The sequence below is a fragment of the Lathamus discolor genome, chromosome 23, assembly GCF_037157495.1.
Source record: "Lathamus discolor isolate bLatDis1 chromosome 23, bLatDis1.hap1, whole genome shotgun sequence".
In the NCBI taxonomy this organism is placed as follows: Eukaryota; Metazoa; Chordata; class Aves; order Psittaciformes; family Psittacidae; genus Lathamus; species Lathamus discolor.
Genome location: NC_088906.1, coordinates 2,546,592 through 2,566,104, shown reverse-complemented (window position 1 = coordinate 2,566,104; position 19,513 = coordinate 2,546,592). Strand labels below are relative to the sequence as shown.

General features: G+C 63.1%; 2 protein-coding genes across 2 annotated transcripts in view; both read left to right on the top strand.

The window, feature by feature from the left end:
* LRP1 (LDL receptor related protein 1) overlaps positions 1–4,252 on the top strand; it is a 65,175-nt gene extending 60,923 nt beyond the window's left edge. Inside the window, exons 76-89 of the mRNA XM_065659493.1 lie at positions 47–318; positions 413–591; positions 844–950; positions 1,157–1,273; positions 1,382–1,558; positions 1,863–2,003; positions 2,089–2,262; positions 2,340–2,501; positions 2,659–2,833; positions 3,063–3,167; positions 3,343–3,407; positions 3,531–3,618; positions 3,771–3,915; positions 4,039–4,252. Of these exons, the coding sequence (XP_065515565.1) occupies positions 47–318; positions 413–591; positions 844–950; positions 1,157–1,273; positions 1,382–1,558; positions 1,863–2,003; positions 2,089–2,262; positions 2,340–2,501; positions 2,659–2,833; positions 3,063–3,167; positions 3,343–3,407; positions 3,531–3,618; positions 3,771–3,915; positions 4,039–4,179 (2,048 nt within the window). The 3' untranslated portion in view covers positions 4,180–4,252. The remainder of the gene's footprint in view (positions 1–46; positions 319–412; positions 592–843; positions 951–1,156; positions 1,274–1,381; positions 1,559–1,862; positions 2,004–2,088; positions 2,263–2,339; positions 2,502–2,658; positions 2,834–3,062; positions 3,168–3,342; positions 3,408–3,530; positions 3,619–3,770; positions 3,916–4,038) is intronic.
* A 1,139-nt stretch (positions 4,253–5,391) lies between these two features.
* Positions 5,392–19,056, top strand: NXPH4 (neurexophilin 4). Its single transcript, XM_065659460.1, has 3 exons — positions 5,392–5,450; positions 7,503–7,764; positions 17,706–19,056. Exons 1-3 carry the CDS (start codon positions 5,392–5,394, stop codon positions 18,450–18,452), a joined length of 1,068 nt encoding a protein of 355 aa, XP_065515532.1. The 3' UTR covers positions 18,453–19,056.
* The last annotated feature ends 457 nt before the right edge of the window (positions 19,057–19,513 follow it).

The window sequence follows — 19,513 nt, the reverse complement described above, 5'->3', positions numbered from 1 at the left end:
TCCCCATGCGCCTCTGCCCACACCAACATCTCCTGTTCCTCCGCAGGCTCCGAGCACCAAATCCTCTACATCGCGGATGACAACAAGATCCGGAGCATGTACCCCTTCAACCCCAACTCTGCCTACGAGCCGGCCTTCCAGGGCGACGAGAACGTGCGCATCGATGCCATGGACATCTACGTCAAGGGCAACAAGATCTACTGGACCAACTGGCACACGGGCAGGATCTCGTACCGGGAGCTGCCCGCCTCTTCCACCGCCTCCACCGCCTCCAACCGCAACCGGCGCCAGATCGATGGCGGCGTCACCCACCTCAATGTGAGCTCTGGCCGGGGCCACGGCGGGAGGCACCGAGACCGGGCTGCTGGCATCCTCTGCCCTCACCTCTTCCCCCTCCTTGTGCCCTTCACAGATCTCGGGGCTGAAGATGCCGCGGGGCATTGCCATTGACTGGGTCGCTGGCAACATTTACTGGACGGACTCGGGGCGGGATGTCATCGAGGTGGCGCAGATGAAAGGCGAGAACCGCAAGACGCTCATCTCGGGCATGATCGATGAGCCCCACGCCATCGTGGTCGACCCACTGAGGGGGTGAGAGACTCGAGCCCTTTCTCCTTTGCCTCTGCCCAGTCCTCACTCTGGCTCCTCTTGCCAACAAGCCCACCTATGGTGAAAGCTCCCTGTGCCCAGGGTCCGCTCGAGCCAGCTGGCTCCTTGGGTCATGACGGTGATGCTATGGAGAGAACAGGGGAGGATTTCCCTGCCCGTGGGGCCTTGGAATGTCCTCCTGCTCTTCCCCTCCTTGCTCCCACACCGGGAATGACCTGCCTGCGTCCTTTGCAGGACGATGTACTGGTCAGACTGGGGCAATCACCCCAAGATCGAGACAGCGGCTATGGACGGGACGCTGCGTGAGACCCTGGTGCAGGACAACATCCAGTGGCCAACAGGTGAGCAAAGACGGGTGTTGAGGGGGGCACAAGGGGTGGGGAAGACCTCGCAGGGGGGATGTGCAACCCACCCGTGCTGGGAAGGGTTGACCATGGAGCTCTGAGCCCCATGGCAGGAGTATGTAGGGGCCAAGACGTGGTCGGGGGGGGGGCTCGGAGGGTGGGTTGGGGGCCTCAACGTCAATGGGGGGGGTGTATCCCCTCAGGCCTGGCTGTGGACTACCACAACGAGCGGCTGTACTGGGCTGATGCCAAGCTGTCCGTCATCGGCAGCATCCGGCTCAACGGCACTGACCCCGTGGTGGCCATTGACAACAAGAAGGGTAAGTTGGAGGACCCCAACACCATCCCAAATGGGATCCAGAATCCCTCACCAGCCCTGTCCCAAGGCAATGAGCAGCTGAATGTGCCCCCCCCCTTTCCTTCCCCAGGGCTGAGCCATCCTTTCAGCATCGACATCTTTGAGGACTACATCTATGGGGTCACCTACATCAACAACCGCATCTTCAAGATCCACAAGTTTGGGCACAAGGCTGTCACCAACCTGACGTCTGGCCTCAACCACGCAACCGATGTCGTGCTCTACCACCAGTATAAGCAACCGGAGGGTGTGTGCCAGGCCCGGGACCCCCCACCCTGCTCTTGGGCTGCGAGGGAGATGCCGTCAAGTGGGGCTTGATCTCTGATGTGGGGCATTGATGGAGCTTGGGGCAAGAGACTCGGCCACACAAGCAGGGGGGGCATCTGGATGGGCAGAGCAGGAGGGGTTAGTGGAGAGGAGGGTGAATCGAGGGGGGGGGGGACACAGCTTCAATGGCAACCCCAGGGCGTTGGGTTTGCACTATGGGAGATGCCCTGAAGCTGTCGGGGGGAGCTGTGCGTCACCCCACATCTCCCCTTCCCTCTCGGCAGTGACCAACCCTTGTGACCGCAAGAAGTGCGAGTGGCTTTGCCTGCTCAGCCCCAGCGGCCCCGTCTGTACCTGCCCCAATGGCAAGCGCCTGGACAACGGCACCTGCGTGGTCATCCCCTCGCCCACCGTCTCCCCTGTTGGTAGGTGATGGGGAGCAAGGAGGAGGAAAGGGGGATGCTCCCACCCGAGCGCGGTCCCCCGCTCACCTCCATCCCTCCCTCCTAGTGCCCACCACCGATACCTGCGACCTGGTGTGCCTCAACGGCGGTAGCTGCTTCCTCAACGCCCGCAGGCAGGCCAAGTGCCGCTGCCAACCGCGCTACAACGGTGACAAGTGCCAGATTGACCAGTGCTGGGACTACTGCCAGAACGGGGGCACGTGCGCCGCGTCCCCATCGGGTGAGGGCCGAGCCTGGGGGGTCGGGGCTGCTCCTTGGGTGCATAGGGAGCGATGCTGATGGCTCTTGGTCCTTCAGGGATGCCCACCTGCCGCTGCCCCACCGGCTTCACGGGGCCCCGGTGCAACCAGCAAGTGTGCACCGACTACTGCCTGCACAACGGTAGCTGCACCGTGAACCAGGGCAACCAACCCAACTGCCGCTGCCTGCCCACCTTCATCGGGGACCGCTGCCAGTACCGTGAGTGCTGCCTGCCCGGGGCGAGGGATGCGATGCTCTGGTTCTGGGTGATGCTCTGGGGAGAGCTTGGGTTCCTCTATGGGGGGATGTCTCTGGTGACGGGACCGCGACCCCCGGAGGGAATGGCGTGGGGCTGACCCCACGTATCCGCTTGCAGGGCAATGCTTTGACTACTGCGAGAACGATGGGGTTTGCCAGATGACAGCCAGCGGGGCCAAGCAGTGCCGCTGCCCTCCGCAGTTCGAGGGCGCCCAGTGCCAGGACAACAAATGCTCCCGGTGCCAGGAGGGCAAGTGCAGCATCAATAAGCAGAGTGGAGAAGTCTCCTGCATGTAGGTGCCGGGGATGCTGGATTCAAGGGAGGAAGAGGGGATGGTGGGTGCCAGAATAACGGTGTCCCTGTGGGTGGATGGGGCAGAGCTGGGATGCTGGAATTCAGTGCAGGAGACACGGGAGCTGCGGGCATCTCTCCTGCTAAGCCCATCCTGATGTGCTGGGTTTAGGGGGGCACAGGGCAGGCCGGGGGGGGGTACCGTGTGCCTGACCCCCTCTGCCCCACAGCTGCCCCGATGGGAAGATAGCCCCGAGCTGCCTGACCTGCGACAGCTACTGCCTGCACGGCGGAACCTGCTCCATCAGCGACAAGACACAGCTGCCCCAGTGCCTGTAAGCACTGCAGGGGATGGGGGGGAGGACGGGGGGGTACGAGTGAGCAGAGGGAGATGTGACTGACAGACCCCCATCTGTGTGCCCCCCCCCCCCCGGCCCCCAGGTCTCTGCCCCACCTCTGCATGTTGTCCCCCATCCCTTGCTAACCCCGATGCTCTCCCCATGCTCTCAGGTGCCCGGTGGGGATGACGGGGACGCGCTGCGAGGACTTCATCGTCAGCGAGCAGCAGAGCAGCCGTATGTGTGGGGCAGCCCATGGGGCCGGGTGCCAAACCGGAGCTGGGGGGGGGGGGGGGGGGGGGCGGGTCAGGGTATGTCTTTGCTGATGATGTGACTGAACCCGTGCCTCTCTTCCTGCAGGAACAGCCTCCATCATCATTCCCATCCTGCTGCTGCTCATCCTCCTCACTGTGGTGGCTTTTGTCTGGTACAAGTGGAGGATTAAAGGGTGAGTCCGGAGCTGCTGGGGGCCCAAACAGCGCAGAAACCCTCCTTGCAGGGCTTGAAAGCCTCACTGAAGAGGGATAAACAAGAGGGGACCACTGGTGAATGGGGGCCCTGCGCTGCTGGCGCTGACCCTCTCCCTCCCTCCCTCCCCAGCGCCAAGGGCTTCCAGCACCAGCGCATGACCAACGGTGCCATGAACGTGGAGATCGGGAACCCCACTTATAAAATGTACGAGGGGGAGCCCGACGACGACGTGGGGGAGCTGCTGGATGCGGACTTCGCCCTGGACCCGGACAAGGTGAGGGGCCGCGGGGCCGTGGCGGCACAGCGATGCTGCACGGGGGCGAGCGGCAGCGATGGCGACTGCGCTACCTGCGCCCCCCCCCCCCATCCCATCCTTTCCCCTCCCTGTTCTCTGCAGCCCACCAACTTCACCAACCCCGTCTACGCCACGCTGTACATGGGTGCCCACAACAGCCGTAACTCGCTGGCCAGCACGGATGAGAAGCGGGAGCTGCTGTCACGAGGCGCGGATGACGACCTGGCGGACCCCCTGGCATAGGGGCAGGATGGGGGGCACAGACACCCATTGCAGGAGGCGGGCGGGGGCCGGGGGGGCCGGGGGGGAGGGGGGGGGGGGGGCCGAGAGCCACTGTATAAATGTACAAATGAAGGATTATTACTTTTCTATGTGAGCAGTATTATTACCTGTATATTCCCCGGTACCAGGCCCCCGGCGCCTCATTGCCAGATCCAGCTTTGGTTTCTTTTCAATCTCTTTACATTTGGACCCCCCCCCCCCCGCCCCGGCTTTCCCCTCCTCTCTCCCTCGCACCCATGGGTGGTGCCGCGCTCTTGGTTGTGGGGGGGGGGGGGCAGGACGAAGCTCTGGGGTTGGTGTTGATGGGACACAAAGGGTGATGGTGATGTGGGGCACAGAGCAGGGGCCATGCGCTCCCCTCCTCTCAACCTCTGTCTCCCCCAGACCCTGCAGCTCCTCTATCCGGGGGCCCTGTTTCCATCCCCCCCCCCCCCAAATCCGCTGCTTCCTGGGTCCCCCTTCTCCTGCAGCTTGGCCTCTGCAACCTGGCCCCCTTATCTCATCTCCCCACCTTTTCCTCCATAACCCCCCAACCACCCGGCTCTGCCCGACTATTACAGGGGGCAGGGATGGAGCCCCCGCTGTGGTGCAGGGCTGGGGGTCCCCGGCCCCTCGCTCTGCTCTCGCCCCATCTCCAACATGCACATTTTTTAACAGGAAAACAAAAACCCCAACAGATCCATGGAAACGACCTGGCTTTTATAGTAGAAATAAACAAGACGCATGTGGGGGGAAGGGGGGGTTTGGTGGGGAAGGGGGAGCGCGGGGGGGGGGGGGGGGGGGGGGGGGGAGGGGGGGGCAACCCCATCCTTTTGTTGGGGGGAAGTGTTTTAATAATAATTTTTGCTGGATTACTTTACAACTAAAACAGATATTGTTATAAATAAAATTTTTAAAAACGGAAGCAGGCTGATGGTTGTGGGCAGGGATTTTGGGGGGGGGGGGGGGGGGGCAATTTTGGGGCCGGGGGGTGGGGGGGGGTGGGGGGGGGAGCATCACTCTGCTCTCTGCCTTCGCACCCTCAGAGCCATCATAGATGGGCGCTGTGAGGGCGGAGGGTGGCGAAACGGATGTTTCCCATCCCCAGAGGAAAAGCAGGGGGGGGGGCTCATCCTGCCCCCCCCCCCATCCAGGGATTCCCGGAGCGCCCCCGGCCACGCTTCACGGTCACCGATGCAATACCGGGAGCTGCCACCAGGTGGCACCGCCGCCCTCGAGAAGGGAGCTGGGCGGTGGGGGGGGGGGGGGGGGGCTGCGCGATGAGCGCGCCCCCACGCGGCGGGCAGGGGCACTGCCCCGTCCCACTCCGCAGCGGCCGGGGGGCTCCGGGGTCTCCCTCCGCTCGCCCCCTCGAGTGTCCCCTCCACGGCTCCCACTCGTGTGCCCCTGCACGGCTGAGGCGTGGGGGGGGGGGGGGCAGCAGCACCCGCACCCCCCAGCAGAAGGCAGGGGCCGGCTGGAGGCCCATGGCGCTGAGCTGGACGGGGCGAGCGCTGTGCTGGAGGCGTCGAACGGTGCCATGTGCCAGGACAGCGGCGGTGGTGGGGAGGGCAGCCCAGGATGCTCAGCACCCTCCCTGCCAGCACCCACCTCGCACCGGCCCCCCCCCTCGCTCCGCGGGTGCGGATGTGGATGCTGCCTTTGAAAAGCCCCAAACCGCTCTGCAAAGGGATCCAGGGCGGCCTCAGATCTATTTCAATACCGGCTCTTTGTTCACTTATCGGTTTCTTATATCTCCCCTAGAGGGTTCTTTTCTCCCTTTCTCTCCCCCCCCCCCCTTTTTTTTTTTTCCTTCTTTTTTCTGCTTCAAATCTCTTTATTTGTTCAAATCTTCACTCGTTTCCCCTCACCATCCCTCTGCCTTCCCATGTTTAGGCCCATGGGCTGTTAATGGGGTGGGAAGGGTCTATCCAGGACCCCAAGTCCTCTTGTCCGTTAAGGCAACCAGGATCCCACCCCAGGCATCCCCAGTCGCATTGGGTGCCGGGTCCAAGGGCACATGGGCTACGCTGGGGTTCACTTGTGGCCATGGGGCAAGCGTGGTGACCACCGGGATTGTTGGGGCAGGAAGTGGGATACAGGAGCCCCTGACAGCCGGAACGCGGGGCTTGGCACCGGCTCTCATGCCAACCGGTAGCACTGGCATGGAGTCAGCAGTGAGCCCCCCCCCCTGCACCCTGGCTATGGACCCTGGCATGGGATGCATGGGGCGCTCAGTGCTGCTGTGGGGCTGGCTGGGGCCAGGCCTTGCGAGGACTCGCATCTCCCAGCGCCTCTCCCTTTCCTGCCTCTCCCCTCTCCATTTCCTTCCCTTCCCCTTATTTCTCCGTTACCTTTATTCCTTCTGTCTCCACACATCCGTGCGGTTCTGCAATGCCCCCCCCTCGCTTGCCCCCAGCCCTGCCGACACCACAGGCCCTGCCGGCAGGTGGAAAATAATGGGGATAACAGTAATAATGGTGCTAACGATAAAGTGCAAGTTCTGGGGGGGGATCCCGCTGGGGGGGGGGGGGGGAAGGCAAACACCTCGCACACCCTCCGAGGGCTGGAGGGACGAGCACACGTGTGGGTCCATGCAGTTTGTATGGCCAGCCTGAGATGCTGTGTGTATGTATATGTGTGTATGTATACGTGTGTATATGTATACGTGCGTATGTATACATGTGTATGTGTATATTCGTGTATGTATACCTGTGTACGTACATGTGTATATGTGTGTATGTGTATATGTGTGTATGTATACGTGTGTATATGTACACGTGTGTATGTATACATGTGTATGTGTATGTGTGTATGTATATGTGCGTATGTGTGTGTTCACGCTGTGAGGGATGCAAGGCTGCCCCCCAGACCCTTTCCTGTAGGATGCTCCCCCTTCTCTGCTGGAGTCTGTAGGGGGGACCCAGCAATGGGGGACCCCCCTCCCCAGGTCAGGCAGGACCGACTGCCCCAGTGCAGAACTGGTGGGGTGCCAGCATCACCTAAAAGTGTGGGGCACCACCCCATCGCAGGGTGCTGCGGTCTCACTGGGGGAGCAGCCCTGGCTTTATCCCGGGTTACGGGGGGTCTCCCAAAAGTGGGGGTGCAATCCCGGCTTTATCCATGGGTGCGGTTGTCTCCAAAAGCAGAAACCAGGACCAGCGCACCCCGGGATGCGGGGGTCTCCCAGAAGCGAGGATGGGGGGGGGGTAGGACCAGCGCACCCCGGGAGCGGGGGTCTCCCAGAAGCGGGGATGGGGGGGGTAGGACCAGCTCCTCCCGGGGTCCGGCCCCTCCCGTCGCAGCCGCCCCGGGGTTGCAGCGCAGGGTCCCGGTGCCCCCCCCCCCCCCCCCCCCCCCCCCCGCGGGGGCGGCGGGCCGGGATTGGCGGGGCTCGGCGGAGGCACCGCCCGGCCCCAGCAAGTCTCCAACTTTCTTCCTGCCTCCCCCTGGCCGCCGCCTCCCGTCTCCGCCGCCCTGCGCGCTCCGTCCAGCCCGGGAGCCCCGGGAGCCCCGCGATGCTCCGGCGCCCGCCTGCCCCTGCTCGGGCCCTGGCTGCTGCTGCAGGTACCGGGGCACCGGGCGCGCACCCCCGGCAAAGTTGCTGCTACCGAGGGGGGGGGACCGCGGCATCCGGGTGCGGTTACCGGGATGGGGGGGTCGCACCGTAACCGGGGGGGGTGGGGGGGGGTAAGATCCGCGCTGTGAGCGGCGGGACGTGGAGAGAGGATGCTGGGGAGACGTGCGGTTTGGGGGGGGGGGGTCATACAATGCGCTGGGGCTCCGGCAGTCACGGAGGTAGTGGAGAATTTGGGGGGGGGGGGGGGTTGCAGGGAGGTGAATGGGGGAGTTATGGGGGGTCCTGCTCGCCCCAAGTTGCAGAGGGAGCGGGGCTGACCCGGAGGGGGGGGGGGGGGGGGGTCCCGCCGTTAGTGCAGCACCGAGAGCCCCCCCCCCCCCCCCGGTGCGGAGCGAGGGAGGCGCCGTCTGGCAGGTACGGGGGGGGGGGGCAACGAGACGTGCGAGACGGAGCGGGGGCGACCGCGCGTGGGCCAAGTGGGGGGGGGCACAGGCATCACTCCCCGTTGTGTCTGGGTGAGACCCCCCTCGCACTGTGTTGGGCGATGGGGGGGGGTCCCTGCACCCCGAACCGGGCTGGGGCAGCGGGGGGGGGGGGGGGGTACCCCGAGGTCGGGAGCGCTGGAACCACCTGCAGAGGTGACGCCTCATCCCTGTCGTGACTCGGTGCGGGCTCAGCTCCGGCGCTGCCGTGGCCTTCGTCTCCTTCGAAGGGGCCCCCTCCCAAAGCTCCGGGTCCCCCTCCCCTCGGGGGTGCCCCTCGGTAGTGGTCCCGGGTACTCGATGCTTCCCAAAGCCACTCCCCCCCCCCCTGCCCATCTCCTCTTGGAGCCTGGGTTTTGGGGGCTCCATTAATCCCTGTGGTGGTTATGAGCAGGGGGTGGGATTCATTCCCCCCCCCCCCCCCCCCCAGGCCCAGCTGTGCCGGGGGGGGCTGCGCTCGTTCCCCCAGCAGATCTGATTTCTGACACTCCATTTTTACTTTCTGTGTTTCATGAATAAAATCAAACGAGTCAATTCCCTCTCCGAATTGGATGCACATCAGGGACACCCCCCCCCACTCCCCCCCACCCCCCCCTCCACCCCCCCCAGCACAATCCTACCCCCCGGGCAAAGGCTCTGCAACTTATCTCTCTGGCACTGGTTCCTCTATGGTGTCCATGGTGGAGGAGATGGAGGGGTTGCTCTGCGTGACCCCCCCCGCTCCTCCCATGTCCATCTAACACAGAGTATCTGTCGGTGTTGGAGCTGCTTCAAGATGAATGGGTTTGTTTTGATGGAATCAGGGGCTGGGCGCTGCCCTGGCCCCCCCCCCCCCCCCCCCCATCCGATCCCCACCTGCACAGGGGGCAGTGATATGGGGGCTTGCAGTGGGGGCCAGCGCACGAGCATGGGAATGACCCCAGGAGATGCTGTTGGGGGGCAGCAAACCCGGACCCCTTCATGGGCCTGGTGGCGTGGGGCTGGGGAAGGGAAACGGGGCAGCTCCTGCCCCACTTGGCCCTGTTGGGGAGAAACTTTCCAATGGGGGGGGCCCACCGGCTGCCACCAACCCCAGTCACTTCACCGGGGCTCCCCACTGGGGAGCAATGGGGCAAAGAGGCAGACGTGGCTGCACAGCAGGTACCAGGGTGGGCTTTGAAAGCTCTGCTGCTGCCTCTGTGTGTGCACATCACCCCCCCCTCGGCCCCCCACCCCTCATGGCTGCTGCTGACCCCGGGATTTGCCTTCTCCTCCTCCACGCCTGAGCTCGGGGTGCAGTGATGCTGCCCGCGGGCGCTCGCCCTGCCTCAGCCTTCGTGTTGGTGCTTTAGGTTGTTCTTGCTCACCGAGTGTTAAACCTTGGGGGTCCCTCAGAACTCTGCCTTTCCCCTAGGCTGGGCCACCCCAGGGTGCACCCAGGAGGAGAGCCACAGCAGGGCAGGGGCAGGCGGTAGCTCCAAGGTGCTTTTACCAGCTCAAAGGGGTGTTAATTTAGCAGAGAGGAGAGGCAATTCCTGGCCAGCAACCTCCTGCCTTGCCGGAGGCAGATGCCAGCCTTGGGCCCTGCGGTCCCTGCTGCCCAAGTGATGGACATGATGTTGAACGGGAGCCAGAGGGGTTTAGGGTACCAAGGCCCTGGAGCAGGCAGGAGTGGGAGAGTGCAGCCAGGCTGGCCAGAAGCAGAGTGGGATGTGCTGGGGCTGGAGCTGGGACACTGGGTACCTTCCCTGTACCTCGGCAGCAATGTGCCTTCCCATTACCGGCACCGTGCCTCGGTTTCCCTCCTTCAAGGCAGGGAGGTGAGATAACGGGTGTCTGCGAAGCACCTGGAGTGTTGCTGGCAGGTTTTCCTTCCTGGATTAACCCTTTCCAAGGAAATTGTGCTTTGAAAGTGCCTGTGGCCATGCCGGCGGGATGCTGGTGGTGTGGGATGTGGGATGCTGGTGGTGCAGGATGCGAGCCGTCGGAAAACTCACCCCACTTCATTCCCTTTCCCTTGCTGTCACCCAGGCACTGTCACACGTCGACTGGGTTGTTGGCTGACAGATGGCTTTGCTCTTAAGCAGATGCTGCCAGCCCTTTCGGTGCAAGGACACCCCTAATTCACCCTCGCAGCTCCATTAACAGGGTAGGATTGAACAGTTTCATGGCTCAGAGAACCCCGTTTGTGGCCAGGGGGAGGGTAAATGGGGTTTGGGTCTGGCCGATGCAGCGCTGCAGGATCCAGGATGATGCCGGGCTGGGGAGCCGCCATCCCCCTTCTCCCGGTGCTGCGGCTCTCCGGAGCTGACCGTGGCTGCGGCGGGTGCTGTGTGCTCAGCATGGCTGAGCTATTCTATCGCCAAACAAACACACTCTGTTATTCCGAAAGAAGGTTTCCAGGCGACTCATTTCCCTTTTTTTAATAAACTCTTCCCTGTGGTGCCCTTTGCACCCTGAGCTGGAGATTCAATAAGGATGGAGCCTGGAGCGTGGCGCGGCTCAGCCTCCCACCGAGGGGGGAGCGCTGGCTGGGGACGTGGGGGGGGCACCCAGGGGTGCCCCCCGGCCAGACCCGCTCCTGCTCCTCCACTGTGTTGTTCTGGCTGCAGTCCATCGCTGCTTTATTGCTTTCCTCTCCCCCCCCCCCCCCCCCCTTGTTTTTAATTGCCAGTTTACAGCCGGGAGGTGGTGGTGGGGGGGGGGGGGGTGGCCTGAGCCTTGTCCCTCTGCGCCAGCTACCCCCCTGTCAGCCCCATTGCTCATCACACCTGTGCCAATTAACACCTCCAGGTTAATGACTTTTGCCCCCCACCCCTCCAATCACAGCTCCTCCTTCTAAAAGCCCCAACAGTGGGGTGATGCTGCATACAGAAGCCCCCATATTCCCCCCCTCTGCCTGCCCTGGCCAAGCTCCAGCATCAATGAAGAGCTGCCTGGCTCAGGCTTCGCGCTCGGAGCGCTGAAGGTAAATGGCCCAGGAAAGATGAAGCTTCTCTCCAGCCGCTTGGATTGCTACTAAAGAAATAATCACGTCCCTTTGCCCGTGTTCCCCCCTCCCTGCCTTTTCTCTTTTCCTTCCCTGATCGCTGTTGCAAAAGGAAAAGTCATTGTGGGAGAAGGAGCCTGGCCTGCAGGAATGATCGGCTGCAAGAGCCCACACGGCACCGTGCACTGGGGTTCATTTTCCCCTCCTCAAATAAAGCCCTGCCAGACCCCGTTGTGACCACTGCGCACTGTGGCACAGACCCCGTCCAGCCGCAGTGGTGGCCTTGGACCCTCTCATTCGTCCTCCTGTTCCCCCAGCACTGGAGCCTCCATCCTGGTTCCTTGGTGATGCTTTACACCGCTCCGCTTGGAACCTGGGCAAACTGGGACTGAATCTGGCCCTGGAGCTTCCCAGGGGCTTAGCAGGGACCCCTTGTGCTGAGCTCCTAATGGGAGCCAGCACTCGGCTGCGATGCGGCACATCCTGGTAGCTGCATCCCCCGTGATGCCCTTGAGGGTCCCCTGCATCCTTAGGGTCTCTTGGAGGGCTTGGACCAACCTCTTGCTGGGGACACACACACACAGAGCCGTATCCCTGCCACTGCTCCCCCCCACTTCTCCGCATGGGGAGGATAAATCTCAGCTGGCCCTGGGAATGTGGTGGGTGGGGGGGCATAGGAACAGTGTTTGCCCCTTTCCATTGTGACCTTGTGTCATCGGTGGGGGGGGACACACACACAATGTGGTGGGGGGGTAGGGAGGGGGGAGGAGGAAGGGCTGGAAATGCAATTTATGATCCCGCCTGATACGATCTTATAAAATTTCCCGGGCACACTCGAAATTACATTTCCATAGCTCGGGAGAAGCGATCTCCGTGCGCGCCGATACCTGCCACTTTTATGGCACATTTATTGCAATAATAAAGTGAAATGGGGAGGCAAAGAGGGGGGGGGGCTGAAGGTAAGAGCTGCGGTCCCTTTGGTTTGGGGGGGGGGGGGGGGCGCTCGGAGGAAGATGGGGCAGCCTGCTGTGCTGTGGGAAACTGAGGCCAAGGGATGAGGAGGGGGAACGCGATGTCCTGGTTGGATCAGGAGCGACCTGAGGCTCATCCCTGTCAGCTCGGCCTCTGTTTCCCTGCATGCCATCCATGGAGCTGTCCCCACCTCAAGCAGTGCCAGGCCAAGCTCTGGGTGGCATCAGGGACCCCTGGCTGTGGTGAGCAGGACTCAATCCCCCCACCCCGGAGCCCATCAGCAAGCGCATCCGCATCCCTTCATCCACCCTGTGCCCTCTCATCTCTCGTGCACGCCCGCCTGCTCACCCCTCTCCCCCTTCCCGCTCCGTTTATCTCCTCATTTTCCATTCCTTCTCTTTTCTTCCTTGAGTCCAATGAGTCACACAAGCCTGAATCCTTTGCTGGTGCTGTCTCCTCCTTCTATTATATTTTTTCCTTTGCTCTTAACAGCACTTTTCTCTTTCACCCGTGGGGGGGAGAGACCGGGGATGCTTTCCTGCTTCCCCCCCCCCCGCGTCAGCCACCTCCAGCTCCTGTCTCACCGTGAAGCCCTTAAAAGTAATAAATAAATAAACAACGGCTGAGAAAAGAAAAGGCAGGAAACGAGTGACAGGGAAAAGGAGCCAAAACGAAAGGAAGAGGGAAGGGGGGGGGGGAAGAGAAAAAAGTCTTACTCGGGCTATGAAATATTTATTAGCCAGCGCGTGCCGAGCCCGTTAATAAAGCCCCAGCATTTGCATATTCTCTCCGTCTGCGAGGAGCGAGGTGTCTGTTCAGGGGGTGAAGGCAACCGCATCCATAGGAAGCCAATTCCCCCTGGCTCCTGCCTCACCAGCCCTTGCGTGAGCCTTGCTTCGGGAGCAAGGACCCCGCTGAGTGGGCAGGTTGGGTGCTGGCAGCTCCTGATGGTGGGGTTGGCTTTGGGGAGCTCAGCCAGGCTCTCTCCGCAATGCCAGTGGGATGCTGGGGTCCGTGGTGCTGGGTGCTGAAGGTTTTGGCTGTGTGGTTGCGGTATGGAAGAGGCAGGACCAAGGAGGTCTTTGTGTGGTCACGCTGAGCTCAGCTCCATGGCAGGATTTGGCCGGCTGTGCAGCAGGGTGCCCGTGCATGGGTGCACCCCAACTTGCCCCATCTCTGACCCTCTTGGTCAGAGCTGGAGGCAGGGAAGGGCTTTCAAGTGCCTTTGAGCTGGGAAGTGGGGGATTTTCTCCTCTTGTCCTTGTGAGGCTGAGATGGGGGGCTCTGCCCTTCCTCCCTACTGCATCCAGCACCCCATTCCTGCACCTCCTGGAGTATCCTCATCCTGCCCTGCAGGCCCTGGCAGAGCAGCCGCATCCTGGGGAGGCTGGGTCTTGCCTTGTGCTTCTGGTCCCTGCCTCCTCCCAGCTCCACCAGCATCCTGGACCTGGCCCAGATGTGCCCAGTGGCATCATTGCCCTGGCACCAACACTGGCATCACCAGCACTTGCGTGTGCACCCAGGAGCATGTTCAGCCCGGGGGTACCATCACACTGAGGAGGGGCAGAGGCTCTCCTGCAGTGGCACACGGACAGAACCACCTTGCTCCATGCATGCCCAGCCTAACCATGGGTGTGCACACACGTGGAGCCATTTGTGCACATTCAGCTGCATGCCGAGCAACGGCAGGCATGTGTTGCATTCGCTTACACACCCGTTGCAGGCGCTGGGTGACCTTGGTGCACACCCGTGTGCTCTCACCCATCACCATTGCACCCCTTCAGCACCCATGTGCTCAGGGCCCTCCCGCAGAGCCCACCGCTGCACCGCATCACCCTGCCACCGCATTAGCACCGCGCCGCGCCGCCGAGATAAATGGGAGCTGTCAGAGGCACCTTGTTTGCTGCTAACCTTGGAAATGCCACGCCGCCCCGGGCTGCACTGCACCGCGGGGGAGCGGGCCCATGGGGGTTGTGGCTCAGCACCTCCAATTAATCTCCTCGCGCTAACGAAGGCAGCGGGGTGATGAGGGAGAGACCAGCTTGACCTATGGGGAGACCCCCCAGCAGTAGCTCTGACAGTGACCCCCGCTGAGGTGGGGGGACGCAGGGTGCAGGGGATGGGGTCTTTAGTGCTATCGTGGGTGCTCTGCTCCTGGCACGGGCAAGGGTTGTTTTGTCTTGAGGTCGTGGGCCTGTTGTCGGGGTGCTGGGAGCCCCTCACCGGTGCTGATGTGCTCCCCTCCCTCCACCAAGGTGACCGTGGGTCTCGGGGGAGCGGCTGACGGCGCTTGGCCCCGCCAGCAAATGGGATGTGAGTGGCCATCACCGCCGGTCCTGACAAGGCAAATTGATGCCGGCACCGAGTCCCTCTGCAGCCACCCCCAGCCCTTCCTGCATCCTTGCTTATGCACACGTGGAGTGCCACACAGCAGCCCCATGTGTGCACAGGGAAGTGCACAAGGGGCTCGAGACCCCCCGACGTGGTCACTGTCAAGGGGGTGATGCATGGATGCAGCAGCCTGCGCATGTACGACGCACACCCAGGAACGGTGCATGGGGCAGAGCCCAGCATGACCCAGGATAGATCCCGGTGCAGCCAGGAAGGGAGGGGGGCTCCGTGCACGCCCATGCAGTGCCAGGAGCACCGGGACGCCCATGGACACTCCGAGAGGTCCCTGTGCACGTGCGCGCGCTGCACCCCGACCGCTCGCAAGCAGGAGCATTAATATTTAACGCGAGGTGTGAGTGGGACCTGCCCTGAATGCCAACAGCGCTGGCAGGGTGCAGGGGGTGACCTTGGCTCCCCTCAGCGCTGTCATGGAAGAGGCTCGACGTGACCCTGCTCTGTGTTGCCCTTTGCCCACAGGGCTCGGGGCACCCCGTCCTCCTGGGGTGCGGGTGCTGAGGGTCTCCCGCACGCTCCCCATTGATCGATAGCTGGGGCTGCATTGGTAGTTGCTGCCCTGCTCTGCAATTCCCTTTCATCCCTTGCTCCCCAGCAGATCCTGGTGTGTGTGTGGGGGGGGAGCTGCCAGCCTGGCCTCTCACCCAGAGGGGCTGGGGGCAGCTCTTTCCCTGCTCATGCCCAGTCTGTGCCCCACAGCCCATCTGGTCCCAACCTCCTGCCCAAGCCCATGGCCCTCAAGTGATGGAGGAAGCTGCCATCAGCACCTCCCCATAGTACATACCCATCCCCTCCTCACAGCCTGTCCCTGCCCCTTCCCCATCCCTACTGCATCTGTCTCCATCAGCTCCCCACGACAGCCCCGTTCCTATCGCATCCCTGTCCACATCACCAGCGGGGGATGGTGGATGAAAGAGAAAGGGAAACTGAGGCAGGGGACCACAGCGGCTCATGTAGCACTGCTTGGGGAACCGCCTGTCCTAGCTGTCAGCCCTGGCTGAGGTGGGAAGCCCCATGAGGGATGAGGGGGGCTCCTGGGCTGATGGATACCTAACAGTGGGGTGGAGGAAGAGCGCAGTCTCCCCGGGGCCACCGTCCCCCCACAAAACGCTGCTCTCCTGCCTGGAGGGGGGATGCTGGGGGCAGCCCCTTCTTCCCCTCCCCTGGTTATCTCCGCATCTCCCGGTCCTGCCACGCTCGCTCCCTCTCTCGCTGGCTGGTGAGGGCACCCGGCTTTGAAGCTGCGTTGAAATATAGATAAGGGCAAAGGCAGCAGCCGCGCTCAAAGCGAGATTGGGGAGGGAGCCGGGGGACGTCAGGCCCGAGCGGGGGCTGCGGGAATGCTCAGCCTCACACTGCACAGCACCCCCATAACCCCATTCCCGGGGCTGGCTGAGACCCCCAGACCCTCCTCCCCTGCGCACAGATCGGGCCCGAGCCCCGGTGGCGCGGACGAGGGTGAGCAGAGGCTGGAGCAGATTTACGGGCTCAGCCCAGCGCAGGCAGCGTTCATGGGGGTAAGGCGATAGATCCTGGAGACAGCAGCGCAGCCTGGCCTGAGGGTCCAGCTCCGCAACTGGAGAGGAACGGGGAGGGCGCGGTGCCCGTGTCCGCGGCAGCCCTGCCCGCTGCTGCTCCATCCCTGGTGCGTGCCTCGGTGAGAGCAGCCCCTGCCCGGTCTGAGGAGGGGTCCTGGGGGCTCACCCCTCTCTGATGGGGCTCATGGGAAGCTGCGCGGAGCCATTCTGAGGATGCTGGAGGGCGCCTGGTGCCAGGATGGGTCCCCAGTGCCTCCATCCCTCGGGCTCGTGTTCAGCGCTGAGGAGTGCTTCAGTTCCCCCCCCCCCCCCCCCCGGCTTCCTCTGCTCTCTCCCCTCCTCCCCACACCCCCTTGGGATGCAGGTCGTCCGGAGCAGGAACTGCCCGAGCCCGGGAGCACCGGGCAGCTCGCGGGTGACAGTGATTGACGAGGCCGGGGCTGACGGAGCAGCATCCTGCGCACCAGAGCAGCTGGCAGGGCAGGCAGGGGCACGCCGGGCCCCGCGGTGCAGAGCCAGCAGCTGCCGAGCTGAGGGATGGGGAAGCGAAGGGGGGGCAGCTTCCCAAGGTGGGGACGTGGGACACGTCAGAGATGGGGTCTCAGGGTGGGAGAGGTGCTGCTGGCTCCGCTCACCTTGTGGTGTCAGTCCCGGCAGCCAGACATGCAGAGCTGCAGCCATGGGGACCCTCAGGAGGGGGATGCTGCTGTCCCATCCCCACTGATGCTGGGGTCCTTTTTTCGGCTGGAGCTGCCCGGGGGTGCCAGTGCCTGTCAGCACCTCCCTAAGGGGGCTCACAGCTCACCCAGGTTGGAGGGAGCAGGTCTCCATTGCAGCTCCCTGCCTTGATTCACCCCACCAAGAATGGGGCTGCTTCTTTCCACCCTGGGGGACCCCTTGCCCCAGACTCCTGGCTCTGCTGGGCGAGGGGCTGTGCTGGTACAGGCACCTTACGGCAGCTGGATGGTTTTCCCTCTGCTGCCCATTATTTATGCTTTTGCTGCCAATTCTGTTGAATGCAGAATGAGGGGTCCCCGCTCGTTCCTTGCGTGCCCTCCTCCCCGGCACACAATGCACACAATACACACAATGCACCCCATTCTCCAGCCGTGTCTGCCCGGTGCAATTATCTTGGAGGGCGGAGTGGCTGCCGTGCAGCCTGGCAGGGGTCTGGCGTTTCAGCTGCACATCAGAGGTGCTGCCTAATGCAATTAGGCTTTACTGGCAGGCAGTGCGGGGCTCTGGTGTCTCCCCATCTCCGGGCATGCTGCTGCCCTGCGTCTTAACAGACCTCACTTGTGGGGCAGGCGGTCATGGATTGGCTGGCATCCTGCTTCCTCCGGCACGGGGATGTGGCTGGTGCTGGAGAAGCAGCCCCAGCTCCTGGCATGGGGATGGGGCATGGCATGGGCAGGACGCAGCCATGCTTGCACCAGTGACACGGCACCAAGGGAGGATGCGGTGCCAGAGGGGTGCGTGGTGCTGGGGGTGCGTGGCCACAGAAGGGGTGCAGGAGGGGGATGCAGCAGGCACAGCTCCCCCAGTCTCTGCTCTCTCCCCAGGCGGTGTGTGCCGGGAGCCACATTGCCAAGACGTTGGGGTACCTGGAGCTGGGCACCTCCGGCCTCCTCAAGGATGTTCCCTATGGCACCCTGAAGCCTCCGCTGCTCGACCCTGGGCGGCTGATTCCAGCTGAGCCCCCCCGGGGCGCAGGGAGCCCCTGGGACTGGCAGAAGAACCAGACAACGGGGGAGCTGCTGAGCCCCCGCGCCCGGCGCAAGCCCTCGCTCAAGTCTGGCCGCACCAAGAAGATCTTCGGATGGGGCGACTTCTACTTCAACATCAAGACGCTCAAGTTCAGCCTGTTGGTGACGGGCAAGATCGTTGACCACATCAACGGCACCTTCAGCGTCTATTTCCGACACAACTCCTCCAGCCTGGGCAACGTCTCGGTCAGCATCGTGCCCCCTTCCAAGGCGGTGGGGTTTGAGGTGCTGGTGCCGGCCCCACCGCCGCTTTCCCTCCCAGCCCCCCAGCAGAGCACCCTGCCCGAGGGGCGCCCGGCCAAAGCCCTCAATTGCCACGTGGAGTACGAGAAGACGAACCGGGCGCGGAAGAACAAGCCCTGCCTGTACGACCCGTCTAAGGTGTGCTTCACCGAGCACACGCAGAGCCACGCCGCCTGGCTCTGTGCTAAACCCTTCAAAGTCATCTGCATCTTCATCTCCTTCCTCAGCATCGATTACAAGCTGGTCCAGAAGGTCTGCCCTGACTACAACTTCCAGCACGACAACCCCTACTTTGGCTGATGGCTGCGGAAAGGGGCGGTGGGCACCAGAGATGGAGGCAGATGGGGGCCGGGGGCTCCTGGACCCCGTCCTGGCTGCACAGTGCCCCCCATTGCTGCCGCACCGACCTCCCCTTCCTCGCTGGGTGCTGGCCCTAATGCCCACTGCGTGCCATGCTCCCATGCACTGGACTGGGGTCCCCAGGAGCGTGCGGGCGGGTCTGGGGGTACAGCCCTGTGCAATGGCATCAGCTGGGTGCGTGTCACCCCCGGGACAGGCACAGTTGTAGCAGGGGGGGATTTGGGGTCACAGTGCTGGTGCTGGGCAGTCACCCCCTATGATGTGGGGGGCTTCACCCCCTATGCAGCCACTGGAGACATACACACATAGGCGTGTGGACACGTGTGTGCATGCCAGACTGTGTGTGTGCAAGGGCTGTGTCGTGTCCCCCCCCCCACGGCCCCTCTCAGGCTGCAGCAAGGTTGGGGGCACCAAACCAAGCCCCCAAAGGGAGCCCCCCTCAAATTTGCCCCCACCCCTACCCCGGCTGCTGCCTGTCCCCCACCACTAGTGAAGAAGTACCACGGCTGATGCCTGGGGGAACAGGGCCCTTGCTGGGGGCTGCTGCCCCCCTCACCCCCCACACCCCCCCCCCCCCAGCTCTGGGCAGGGACTTCCTCATATTTTTTTAAGAAAATTAAAATGGAAAAAAAAAAAAAGGCAGAAAATAAAGAAAAATATTGGGAAAAAAATAAAGGAAAAGTGTTGGCGTGTGCTGAGCCCATACCCCCGCGATGCGGGAAGAGGAAGGAGGGATGGGGTGGGGGGGGGGTTGTGCGTGTGTCAAGGATGGTGTGCGTGGTCTGGGACGGGGTGCGGGGAGGAGGAGGATGCAGAAAGTCACGGATGGGATGCGGGGGTTGTTAGGGATGGGATGCGGAGATCAGGGATGGGATGCGGGGGTCAAGGATGGGATGAGGGGGTCAGAGATGGGATGCGGGGGCCAGGGATGGGATGCGGGGGCCAGGGATGGGATGCGGGGGTCACGAACAGTGGTACCCCCGGCCGGGGGGGAAGCAGCG

What these genes read in the sequence shown, in the direction of transcription:
- NXPH4 (XM_065659460.1), top strand. Translation starts at nt 5,392, where the DNA reads ATGCAATACCGGGAGCTGCCACCAGGTGGCACCGCCGCCCTCGAGAAG. An exon ending in CTCGAGAAGGGAGCTGGGCG is followed by an intron (nt 5,451 to 7,502) that starts GTGGGGGGGGGG and finishes CTCCCGTCGCAG; the next exon opens with CCGCCCCGGGGTTGCAGCGC. An exon ending in GGCCCTGGCTGCTGCTGCAG is followed by an intron (nt 7,765 to 17,705) that starts GTACCGGGGCAC and finishes CTCTCTCCCCAG; the next exon opens with GCGGTGTGTGCCGGGAGCCA.